Below are 13,692 nucleotides of genomic sequence, written 5' to 3' on the forward strand. Positions count from 1 at the left end.
TTTTCTAACATATTTTCTTTGTTTCAGGTAAGTCGACAAAAATCAACATTTTGCAGTAAATGCTAGAATGGTAAGCTAATAGACAAAACCATTAAACAAATATTATCCGAGAGAGCAATTCCGCCAAACATTAGCTAAGAAACTATTGGAGTTATGCATATAATTATTTTTGTTTAGTAGAAATCATGATTCCACATGATTATATAAATTTCCCAATTTGGCTATAGGAAACAAGATATCTAACAGATGGCGCAAAATGCACATCTTCTAATGCGTAACAAGTTTATTCCTTTTGTTAGCAACAGCTCTTTCAAATTTTCTGCTACCGTTCCGCTACTGCCGTCCATGATGTAATAATTGACATTTGAAATGGCTCGTAGCATTCCAATCAACGTTATTTATTCTCACCTAAGAGAGGGCAGATCTGGCCCCCACCAACTATTTCCTGTTCTCAGATCTCAAAAGAACGCTCGCTGGAAAGAAATTTTCGTCGAATGAAGAGGTGATCACCGAAACCGAGGTCTTTTTGAAGCAAAGTACAAATCTTGCTACAAAAATGGTATCGAAAAGTTGGAGGGTCGGTATAATCAGTGTATCACCCTGGAAGGGAATTATTTTGAATAAAAAAAAATAATTTTGCCAAAAAAATGTGTTTTACTATGGTAGGTCGGGGACTTTTCAATTGACCTGTTACTTAGCTACACCGCAGAAGTGAAAAAAATCAGTCGTTAATTGATGTCTTCTTGAAACGCATTGGCAATAAAAGCAAAACGAACTTGGAAAATTTTAATTTAGTAAAAGTTATCTTATTACATCACAAGATCTACTATTAAGTTTGCACAAAACAGTTTAAAACTTTTTAAGTTTCGAATCTAGATCAAGAAGCAATTTCTCTGACTGATTGACCCAACAAAAACCTTCGATTTCCCGCTGTTTCAAATTAAAATAATATAGGAACTATATAAATTAGGAATAAGTTATTTTCTTGCGCTTTTTGTTGTCCAGTGCCGTTAGTTCCCTTCACTTGTTTATTTCGCTCGTGCTGTGTAAATGAAGCAGAAAGTCTGAAACCCGCGTCCCATAAAATCCTATATAAAAACACTTATAAACAGATTAAAATCAAATAAGCCATCCGAACCAGTTATAATTGTTCTGTGGTTTTACCTGCAATCAGGAAAAATCGCCTGTATTGAAACCCCGACGGTGAACAGGATGACAACGTGGAACATGAAGGCTTACGTTATTAGCTTATTTTCTCAGCGGTTTTAATTAATGGCTTGCAGTAGATATAGTTAACACAATTAATGCATAACAGATAGGTACGACATAAAACAACAAAACATTTAACGCAGGCACGTGCAGACCTTTCATGTTAAGTGGAATCGATTTAAACTAGAAAATAATGATGGGATAGTGCCTTTTATTTCCTTTGATCAAATGGATATTAAGAGACAACTTCTCATTTAATATTAGTTCATACCTTCTAATTATAGATGCATATATTTTATTGCTTTTTGTAAATTTATTAGTACATCGATTTATTTCCCATCTAATAAAATAGCCAATCCGCGTTATCAAAATTTATAATACAGCGTTCCCGATTAAAATTTAAGTTATGGTTTCTTTTGACTCTGACATGACTAATGTAAATAAAATATTGAAACAAAAATAACGTTTTAAAATACAATTTATTTTAATATTGTGGTATATCAAATGTATATCCGAAGGACTTAAACTTATGAGGTAATGTTCTAGGCATGTTGTTTTATGTAGCGGTATCTTCTCGGAGCCTAATATACTTAATTAACAATTGTATATCCAAGTAATTTATTTTACTTTCATTACAGATAATATTTACCCTTTTACGTTTAATACTCGCGTTCGTACTTGTACTTTTCGTTCCTGAGTTTGTTCCTTTACTGCCTGTGTATATTTTACTATATAAAATTATATCTAATCTCCCCCAAATTCTCCCTAACCGGTTTGCCATATCTACAAAACAGTTAATTATTAGTATTAATTCTCTCCTCATAAATTCTAACCTAATGTTCAAGTATATTCTAAACAATTACACAAATATCTCTTCATATACATATTTAACACTCTACAATACGATTTTCTACACTCATCCTATCTTTAGTCGTTTCTGCTCTTTTCACTCTGTGTAGGCTCTCATGTGTGAGTCATCAGCTCACAATAAAAAAAATCACTGTTCAAGTCAATTACCAATTTTTTAATTTCTAATGTATTGAACATTTGTTAATGATTCCACCACCTGTCAGTTTCTTCTTCTGCCCGTCTGATGGAGTTTATCCAAAGAAAAGGTTTTATTGTAGACAATGCTTCTTTTTACAGTGTACATATCTTTTCAGCTTGTTTCAAAAAGAAACTAAAGCTCAAATAGTTGCATATCTCTCTAGTATAAAATTTAGTGGCAAGAGGGGAGCCCATTATTTCCTTCCTATTCCAAGTAACTGATTAGAGGTCAACCAGTCCTTGACTTTAGCTATTTAATGACTCTGGAATTTTAAATCAGAATTATCACAAATTTTATACAACTGTCATAAATTTATCAAAACAAGCGCCAAAATAAAGTTTGCTGGTTTAAAATCTCTGCTTATTATCATTAATGTTTTGAATAATTTTGCAAACAAATGACAACGGTATCCAACAATATCAACACTAAAATATAATAAATAAATAAATCGAATTTTATAGCCGGTTTATGTTCAATTACATGTTCAGATGCGTCTGACTTCATTCTCTCCCGTTTTAACTATAGTGATATTAATTAGTAAAATGAGAAGTAAAAATCCGGTCGGAATTTTAAACTAATTTTAGGTTAAATTCAATTGAATTTGGCGATACATTCAAAGGCTTTTATTACATGCATTGGATGTTTTATTGGAAGAACTATACAAATTAGTATAGCATTAGATTTACTGTTGTTCATATAATATATAGCTAAATGATGTTCTCATCTTATACTAGGTGACCCGGCCGAACTATCTTACAAATTTTCTCCGACAAAAAATAGCCACTTAATCGAGCATCATCATCCATTGCTATTTTGAACAATTGGACTACATCTCGATTCTAATAAAGAAATATTTGTAGTTCTTGGACAATAGCTCGCCTCACCGTTGGATTCTGAGCAGAACGCCTACCAATTTCCGCTTTCGGATTGCTCAAAATATTAAATTGTAAGAGTTGACAATCTGCATCTGATAAGGGTAACAGTATCTACAATTTTTTAAGATTTTGTTAACTTATTCCTGATACTAATTTGACTGTTGCTAAAAATGCTTATGGTATAATACCCTGAAAATGGGCATGAAATTGTCCTGTGCAATGTGAGTTGTGTCAAACCACGTCCTTTGGAAACAATAATATATTTTTAATGTTAGCCAAGATCCGGTGAAAATCGTTTTCCAACCAGGAAACTAATAAATTTAATGGATTTGGTGGTGGGACAAAATGGGACAATTTTACTTTTCCAACGACACAAGAATATTAGATTCACCGATGTATTTTAATGCCTTACAATAATAACAAAGGATTATCATTTCACCGTTTGTAACTGATCAGTTGGCATCATAATCATTTGTTCATGAGTATCCATAATGATGTCATCTGTCTAATCTGAATCCTTGCTGTTGATCTGTTAAGAATATTAAGTTGTTAATTATGTTTGCTGTAAATTTGGTGTATGTTTTAGTGTAGTCATAATAGATTTATATTTCTGTACTTTGAGGGTATCTACCGTTTATATGGTTTTTTAAATATAATGATAATAATGCTAAAAGACTAAAAGATGATGAAAGACTACTTATGTGTGGGATTCAAATTTGCTCTGGGTTCTCCCAATTCGTTATTTTTCTCCTTTTTGTCCGTCACTATTCCAGGTGTATTTATATCAACCTCAACTTCTTCTGATTAATATAATTCCATTAGATGAATCGTATTTGTTTGTGCTAATTCAGTCCGAAACCGGGAAATATCCCACATCTCAATTATGTGTTAGTTAATATCATTAAAGTTTTCGAAGTTTATTGGTAAGAAGCCTTCCGATATTTTAAACACCACCCTCAAGTTTGAACTATTCAAGGATTCTTTTTTTTATTCCCTCTTTTGTCTTGAATGTGAGACTGCAGATTGTAAAATGTACTTATCTTTTAACATTTTCTTTGTCCCACAAGCATTCTAATGTTAACCATCATTTTCAAATTCAATATTTACTTCATCCAAAGCCTTATTTTATGTAAATATTGCCAAAGTGGACACATCCAAACTCATAATTGTTCTGTTTTACCATACCAGCCAAAGTATTACGACGTATTAAGTCTGTCTGAAAGATAACAATACAATAATTATAGATATTCGATGTGTATTAATATAACACAGTGTTAATGATGAGATTCATAATTAATACGGCATCAGTTAAAGACGATAGAGACGATAAAATAATATCAATGGTCATGTGTTTATAAATGTGTGAATGTGTATTGAGTATGACTTCTATATGTGGAATTTTTTGATTGATAATTAAAGTCTCATTACGACTGCATAAATAAAATCAAGTAAATCAAAGCGAAACATTGACAGGATAAATGCTAAAAAATATGGCTAAGATAAAGTTGTTAGAAGTAACATGCATACGTTACGTTACATTCCGCGACCACATTATATTTATGTCTTATTAGCTTTTCGAAATGACATTTGAATTGATTCGGCGTAATCAATTTAAAAAGATATATGTTTGAGTTCAATTAGAATGCTTCGACGAGTTCAGTTTGTTTTTGCGATGTCTCAAGAGATAATTTATCATTTTTTATTTCCTAGTATATAATTATTATTTATTTACACGTTATTTCTATATTAATATTTCTACTTATACTGATGTTATATATCAACCTGTAATATTAATGGAAATAAATTAGAGCGATTTATCAAAATATTATAAATACCATATCAGTTGAAAAGTACGCGGCCTGACACATAGATGGCGCTACTAGAATTAAACCCATATTAGCACTAACCCTCAAAAGATGCATGTATAGATTTTACAGCTGTCAGATCATTATTTAGTGAATTATAACATTTTGAGTGAAGCAACTTTTGTTATTGTGAAAAAAAAATGAATAAAAAGGAAGTTCGCGTGTTGATAGAATATTGCTTTTTGAAAGAAAAAAATACAGTTGAAGCAACAACTTGGCTTGATGCCGAGTTTCCGGACACTGCTCCAGGAAAATCAACCATCAAGGATTGGTATGCTAAGTTTAGACGTGGTGAAATGAGCACCGAAGACGGTCAACGCAGTGGACGCCCAAAATAGGTTGTTACCGACGAAAACATTTTAAAAATCCACAAAATGATTTTGAATTACCGTAAATTGAAACTGAATGAAATAGCAGACACTCTAAGGATATCAACTGAACGTGTCACATAGATATCATTCACAAATATTTCGGTATGAGAAAGCTCTTTGTAATGTGGGTGCCGGGCGAGCTCACTTTTGACCAAAAACAAGGACGAGTTGATGATTTGGAGCAGGGTTTGAAGATGATCAAGCGTAATAAACCCGAGTTTTTGCGCCGATATATGACAATGGATGAAACATGGCTCCATCAGTTCACTCCGAAATTCAATTGACAGTCATACGAGTGGATTACACACGGTGAACCCGCTCCAAAGCCTGGGAAAACGTAACAGTCGGCTGGCAAGTTTATGGCGTCTGTATTTTGTGATGCGCATGGAATAATATTCATTGACTACCTTACAACAGCGATTATTACATTATTATTATACGCCGCATTTGAATAATAAGAAAGTGTTGCTTCACCAAGACAATGTACCGTGTCACCAGTCAGTGAATACGTTGGCAAAAATCCATGAATTGGGCCTCGAATTTCTTCCTCATCCACCGTATTCTCCAGATCTGGCCCCTAGCGACTATTTCCTGTTCTGGGATCTCAAAAGAATACTCGCTGGTAAGAAAATTTCGTCCACTGAAGAGTTGATCGCCGAAATTGAGGCCTATTTTGAAACAAATCAGTCAGATCACCCTTGAAGGGAATTTAGTTGAATAAAAAGAAACTAATTTTGCCAAAAAAATGTGTTTTACTATGGTAGGCCGGAAACTTTTCAATTGACCTGTTATATTTTGAAATGTTAAGAAATAATTCTGTAATTTGTGTTAATGTAAATAAAAATGGAAACTTAACACATTATTACTAATTAAAGTGAAGATGTATCAGTATTGCTTTTATAGCTGTAGTTATAAAATTAGTTAATTTCAATTTAATTATTTTCTTGCCAGACGACTATTCGTAGTGGCTCAATTGAATTAGGAGCTAAATTTCGATCTCGAGTATAGTGTTTTAGTTATGTTTGATAGAATGTAATCCGTAACTTAAAAATCACCAGTTATACCACGCGATACCACTTCACTCACTTCAACTTCTAGATTCAATCACATGCGTTAGACCCCGGGCTTCTATTTCTATTGCAGCAGTGGCAGTTTATTTATTTTTAAATATTCTAACTTTTTATGGTTTAATCATTAGTAATGTATATCTAAAATGAATATCTTTTTGAACACTTATCTATAGAATGTGTATTATAAAATAAGTGTCTGCTAAGGATCCGGAAATATGTTTCCCATCAAGTTAAAAAAGACACAATTGAAAATATTTTGAATCCCTTGAAAATATTTAACGAACCAGAATCCAGAGAGCTTTTTGTCCAACCTACCCAACCACTGCCCGGGAAGTAGTCTTAGGAAACATCATGAATAAAAGCACAAATCTAATCAAAGAGGTTTTCGGTCAAACAGACTCAGAATTAAAATAAAACAATTTAGAAGCAAGCATTAATTGTTTAAACAACTTATAATAATGTTCAGGCAAAATTGGAGTTTCGTACAATTTAATACTATCAAGTAATATTTAATTGGTCAGTTAAGTTACTGGTGAGATTTGAAAATCATATTTTACTAAATCAATTAACACGAATTTCGCACTAGCTTTTGCTACAATATTTACTACTTAAAATATGGATGTCATAATTAATATCAAAGATGCAATTTTGTCAATTTCTGTGATATAAATAAGTTTTAATTTAGTTCGTCGTTTAAAACGTCTAAATGATTCCAACCATGAGAAAAACGTCAACACTCTTGAATTTTAAAACAAAATTCAGTTTTGTTATTTCAATTATTTATATTGTTTTGTTGTTCTTGTATCGATACACAAACAATATGACCGCGGGATGAATGTGTATCAGTATATATTTTGCAAATTAAAATTGATTAAATTAGACCACTTAAGCTAAAACCAAGAGTGATCTGTGACTCATACACTATACAAATTTGTGTGGTTTGGCTGTGATTTAGTAATCTTCTTTCTTGTTTTAGGACAAAATCTTGGATAACTTAGTAATTCCATTTGATTTTGAGATCGTCATATAATTCTTCGATGATTATATACATACATGATAGCGATAAGTTTAGGTAATTGGGACAACATTATTTTGGCAGCATTGGAACGCTAGTTGGTTTGCTGTATTAATCGAGCCCTTAATTTTCACCCCTTACTTACTTACTCAATTCAAATAGCTTGTATATTGTTAACTGATCAGTCACAGTCTGATCAGCACTGCTTTTTGTCAAACGTAACGTCTCCAACTTAACCTATCATCGAGATGGATTTAAGTATTTAATTGATTCTGCTTGAGGGAACGGGCACCTCTCAATTTATGTAATTAGATGTGTGTCATTTAACCGCAATGCAAATTTGACATAGTCAGATTTTAAGCTATATTTTCCAATCTCTAGCTTACTTATGAATTTTGTTGACTGCATTTTGTACTTTTTATATAGCTCTAGGCAGAGATGTATTTTATAAATAAAGCAAATATAGCTGTATAAGTGTTTATATATAGAGCAAACTCAGGAATACTTCCCAGACAATACCCGGCGAGACTTCAGCCGGAATAGACTTGAATATAGAGTATGCCCCTTTATGAGAAACTTCGAATTGGAAAAGATGTGACTCTAAAAGTTGTCAATATTTTCACAATAACAACTTTATTAGTACCAAATTCTATAATCCGTCAAATGTTTGTAAGACGTCCTGAAATACTGCAGGCAGTATTTATTGTTTTCAAATGTTTTTTCAATTACATTAAACTAAAACTTTTATCCATATAGCTCGAGGGTTTTTTTTTTTAGTCAATTTAAGTTTCTATTATGAAACATTCAATATTCAAGATATAATTAGTCGCTATAAACTGTTTACGCCAATCTCTTTGGCACCAATTGAAATCGATGACTTTAAAGACTATCACAGAGCTTCTGTTTAATCATTCAATCCTTTTTGTACTCAAGTGATCAAGATTTTTTCTTACTGGTACTGAAATCACTTAATTAATTTACCATAAGTATTAAAACTTAACCTTCAGCAGCACTATTATTAACCTGATTATGAAAAACGAACTCTTCCGACAATTGCTTCTAATGGATGGAATGGATCTCCAACTTATGTCTTATTTATTATGTTTTATTTGAAAATGTCATAGATGTTTTATATTATAGGATATTCGTTGCAAAACTGCAAAAAACTGCAAAACAAATATTACAAAATAATGAAGAGCTCCAAGAGTAATATATAATTTTATAGATTCCATAGATGGTATCCCATCATTCATATAAATATAAAAAATAAAAGAGATATAGCTTATAATCTTAGTGTATATTTAATTCCCCATCTGTCTAAAAATAGTTCCCGCTGAAATTTTCTGCTTAGCATGACGTCCACAGAAAACAAACAATACGTAGCAGGATTAATTTTTTATACGTTTAGCACCACTGATTTCCAAATAGAAGCAATTACCGTTTACCGGCGAACTCATTAAAATTTTAATACATTATTTCCTGTCAATAAGCCATATGGTAAAAGAAGATCAATATATCTCGTATGCTATACGAAGGGCTCTCGACATATTCATCCATTTTTTTAGTAAGGCGAGGGGGAAAATTTATGGAGCCTTAATAATATCTCGTTCAACTAATGCCTATTGAGATCATTTCCGGTATCAAGGTAAAATGATTATCCGTTCTGATGATTAAGGTAAAATAATTTAACAGGTGAATAAAATAAGATGTCATGTGTTAATCAAACATGTCATGATACTGCAATATAAAGGTAAATTTTCAAATATATGTAGGGCTGTTTTTAAATACCAGGGCGTAAAATAAAAATTATATTTAAAAAAACAATATAAAGTAATCAAACATCTTAAATATATAAAAACAGAGATCAAAATAAATGATATAACAACTACTTACTCAATAAATGGCAAAACAAATAATGCAAATCAGCGCGCGAGATCTTGATGTTTGAGATGGTCGGGTAATAATTCTGCAAACATAATAAAAACGTACCTGTGCAACCAGTTTTCAATTACAAGGGTGGAATTAAATTATAATTGACATACGTATATAGATACTTCTATTTTCAGGTAATTAAAATATAACGGTACAGGCAGTCAAAATACTGCAAATTCTAATAGTAATAATGGTATCGATAACAATGGTATGGGTAAATGAATATATCGAAAAATACTGGTAATAGAAGGTATCGATAATCTGAAATAGAGGCGAAGACAATGGTAGGCAGTAAATGATAGATTAACTAGGACGGTTAGCAATAATCTTAGTCCATAGTAGTCAATAATTGACGGACAATCATTATGAAAACAGACAATAACGCTAACTGATAGCAATATTAAACTATGCTTCAGATAGTCAATGAACCACAAGTAATGGATCTATAAAGCTAACAAACAATAGGTAATGAATAATAACGATAATAGCGATAATTCATAGCAATGATAAACTATCCTTGGATGAAGTATGACATGTGCACACAGTACAATGAGAAAGTAACACGCGACGTGCCTGCTTATGTCCTAACAATCTGCGACATCTGCTATGTAGGCAGTAGTAGGCCCCGATAGGATTAAGCTAAATTCTCAAAATAAATAAACAATTAAATAAATGAACAGTACTGTTACTAGTGTACCCACTTCTCCAATTCTAGCTACGATGGAGGTGCAATGCGTACAAGGGAGAAAGCTAAAAGCCACAGGCTAGATACGCAAGAGCCAGCAGAAACCACTTTCGGTGGCGTTTATGTATGGTTCAAGTTATCCATAGATCATAACTACGCATCAGTAACTTTAGTCACGTTGACGTTAGTTTCTGGATTATAAAATAGTTATAATTTATATTTACAGTTACAACCATAAAACTATTGTCTTTGATTTGGAAATATTAAAATAGAGCAGAATAATTAAATAAGTAGAGCATAATGAATAAGGAGTGATAAGTATAAAATAATAAATAGAGAATTATAAATTAACAATAGTAAATTTAAAATAACAAATAGAATATGAGAAATGAACGCAAATAAATATAGAATAATAATTATAACATAATAATTTGAGATTTAATAAGTGGTAAATGATAAATAAAAAAGAAAACTGGAATATTCCGTGAACAAACTAATCATTTGATGAAACTCAGCTTGGGCGGCACAAAACACAATAAAATAAACTGGACGATAAGAACGTAGTGACTCTGGCCATCACGTCTTTAGAAATAAACTTTTGTGAATTTCTAACATCCCTAGGACGTGATCACAACTGGTAAATACAACCCCCAAAGAAAGATTAGTACTGTTGCCATTCATGGAAATTATTTCTGTTGATAAATATTCGCAACGGTGACAAACCATATAATTAAAAAGAAGCGGCAATCCCGCCTAATTCCGTTATATTACCATTTAAACCTTAAAAAAAAATACTTGAACGACCCAAAAATTAAAAAGTCTAAAATATCGAACTACGAGCTGGAATTCTAAGTAGATAGACATTCGGAACGATTTATGATTTCCTTGAATGCTACGTGTCTGTGTATTTTAGGAAAAAAATGTCGATAAAATATAAACAAATAAAACTCGGTTTTATATGTAAAATCGATTTTATAGCTGAGCGACTGTGATGATAAAATCAAGCTCTATATAAGTTGGAAATTCACTTATGTGGTGAGATCACGATATAAAGTGGTACTGGTGGTCTGGTAGCTGGATCTAGTAAAACTTGAAGAAGAAGTGAACTATAAATGTTGCATTTGATTACTTTAATTACATCGTAAATTTTACAGTATTGAAAGATACACGCATAACGCATAGTGTCAAGTGGTCACTTCCAGCCTTGGAAGCATATAATAAAAGTTTATTATGGAATGTGAGTGTAAAATGCAAATAAATTAATTTACTTTAAAACAATAATAAAAATACATTTAAAATTTGAATGTACTGATCACATTAAATATAGCTAATACCTGCTTGCGTAGGCATAAGATAAACTATATAGGTATAATATTTTATTATTCATAATCCATCAGTTTAGTGATAATTGGAAGTGAATATCTAATAGAATCAAAGGTATTCTTAGAATTAATATATTTTCATCCAACATATTTTCTGTGAAAACTGTTGCTTCGGTTATATTTCTGCGTACAGTTTTCACCTGAAGACTGGTTCCATTACATAATTTGAGTGGGTTTAAATTACGGAATAGCATTATTGACCTGCTGATCTCTAGATAGAGATTAGGAGTGGAAATAGGTGAGTTGAGTGTTTACAAAAATTCTACAACATAGTAAATACTATTCCCTATCTGTATTACGGTATCCAAATATTCATAATATATATGTTCAATGCAATTTAGAAAACTTTCGCTCTTAAATTATGTTAAACATGGATCCGCATGTTAAGTCATTTCATCTTTAAAGCTTTAGTTACATCTGCACGTGTCCCTCACTGTACGACACGCAAAGTTTGTCTATAGTCACTTGATAAAAAAACAGTCCGCCAACCCATAAGTTAATGAATATGCTCTCTTAACAATCATTCTGGCACTTTGAAAAATAATAAACTGATCGTTATTTACAATGTAATGTACATTGTAAAAATACTAGAGAAAAAAGTAGTAACTCAAATATTGAGTTAACATTAAGAAATATAAATTTTAATTAAAGCTGGTAACATTGATTAAATATTAACACACAACAATAAAAAGCATGTATTAATTAGTTGTAATTAGAACAGCGTTATTAAAACTCACAAACATATTCACAGAATATAGAGACTTAGAGTACGATCTCCCATGCATAAAGTTGTAGCCAAGTTTTTTTCCTCCGAATCACCTAAGGGCGCGCAAAGCGGGCTTATTTAGCGTTTCGGTGAATGGAGGTATGACGAAATGAAACAGTGGTGTTTACATTAGGTGACCGTTATATATTGGTAATATAAAAAACGTAGAAAATACAAAATAGATAAAACGGATGGCAGCGGTGTTACCTGGTGACGAGGCTTGGGCAGTCGATGGTTGCACATCTGAACCAAACGGTACTCGGTTACTGAATGATTGGAAATTCCCTTCAATAACATCCCAGTTATCGTGTTCGAGTTGCCGCTGCTGGTACCCCGCCCGTGTTCAACATCTGGGATTATATTTCTGGGTATTTTGTAGACCGTTATTACACGATGTAAAATTCGACATGCCTCAAGGTCGCTACACTTGTTTACTACTGAGGGAAATTAAAAAGTAGGATTCAGAAATAATAATTATTTACATTAATAATAACTAATTGTCACAGGGGAAAATTTAAAAATAAAATATGTCAATTTAGAACATATATCAAAAAACAGTATCCAATCTAATAACCTCTTATTATTTAAATGAGAAAAAGAGTATATTGTTTTTGTCTTAAATAGTATAAGATTAAAAACTATACATTATTTCTCCAAAAGATATAGCATTTAAATTTACTGAATAAGGTTAATAGATGCTACAATTTTGATTATGAAACCTCCACTCCACTTTATTATATGCAGCCATGTAAGTTTTGTCCTTTGCAATCCTAGTTATTTTTTGATCCACCAAAATACCTGCTTATTATATTGTCATAGTTCAGAATGTTGTCCATAATTAATCATTTTTAGAAAGATTGCCATTTGCTGATGATAGTACTTGAATGAGAATTTTTGTTATATTTTTTATGTACATTATTTTGATAAAATATTTAAATAAGTACTCTTAATTAGCGGGCATATACTAGTTTATTAAATATATATCACCAAATGAACATGGTGTGATATGATGCACAATGACGATCCTAGGAAAATTTTTTGGTAATGCCAGATCTCAAAATGAGAATACTGTATGTAATGATCAACAATACTGTATGTAAACTTCAACTGAATGTAATGATGGAATTGCCGCATGCGCATCATCGGTCCTACTCCTTCCTCATTTTCTTGGCAGGTATTCCTCGGCCTTTTTTCTACGCTCGGTATAATATTTTTAGATTTGTGCTGCATTAATAATTCATTCCTATTTTGTTGTCCTATTAAATTGTTGTGTTATTCTTGCTGTTAAATGGCTTGAAAATATGGAAAGACAATGTTAAGTACAAAATGTGAAGTTATATTTGTAAAAGTTATAAAATTCAAATACCATCAATTTTGTTTATAGTGGGAAAGTTAGCTGCCAGGTATACAATAAAATATTTTTGTCGATATCAAATAAGAATCAACATTTGCCATAATTTCATTGAAATAACTT

The 13,692-nt window shown here is 31.7% G+C and overlaps 2 protein-coding genes across 2 annotated transcripts in view; one reads left to right on the forward strand and one right to left on the reverse strand.

Moving 5' to 3' along the window:
- The window catches only part of stg1 (stargazin-like protein), a 488,885-nt gene that overhangs the window by 131,902 nt on the left and 343,291 nt on the right, over positions 1-13,692 (forward strand). The gene's annotated exons all lie outside the window — the stretch shown is intronic.
- LOC143194009 (uncharacterized) lies at positions 1,716-12,528 on the reverse strand. Its single transcript, XM_076400546.1, has 4 exons — positions 12,426-12,528; positions 9,347-9,419; positions 1,859-1,992; positions 1,716-1,798 (listed from the first exon to the last, which is right to left on the reverse strand). Exons 1-4 carry the CDS (start codon positions 12,513-12,515, stop codon positions 1,766-1,768), a joined length of 330 nt encoding a protein of 109 aa, XP_076256661.1. The 5' UTR covers positions 12,516-12,528; the 3' UTR covers positions 1,716-1,765.

The sequence above is a fragment of the Rhynchophorus ferrugineus genome, unplaced genomic scaffold (genome assembly GCF_030347505.1).
Source record: "Rhynchophorus ferrugineus isolate W39M unplaced genomic scaffold, kcgeb_rfMv2 rfM1, whole genome shotgun sequence".
In the NCBI taxonomy this organism is placed as follows: Eukaryota; Metazoa; Arthropoda; class Insecta; order Coleoptera; family Curculionidae; genus Rhynchophorus; species Rhynchophorus ferrugineus.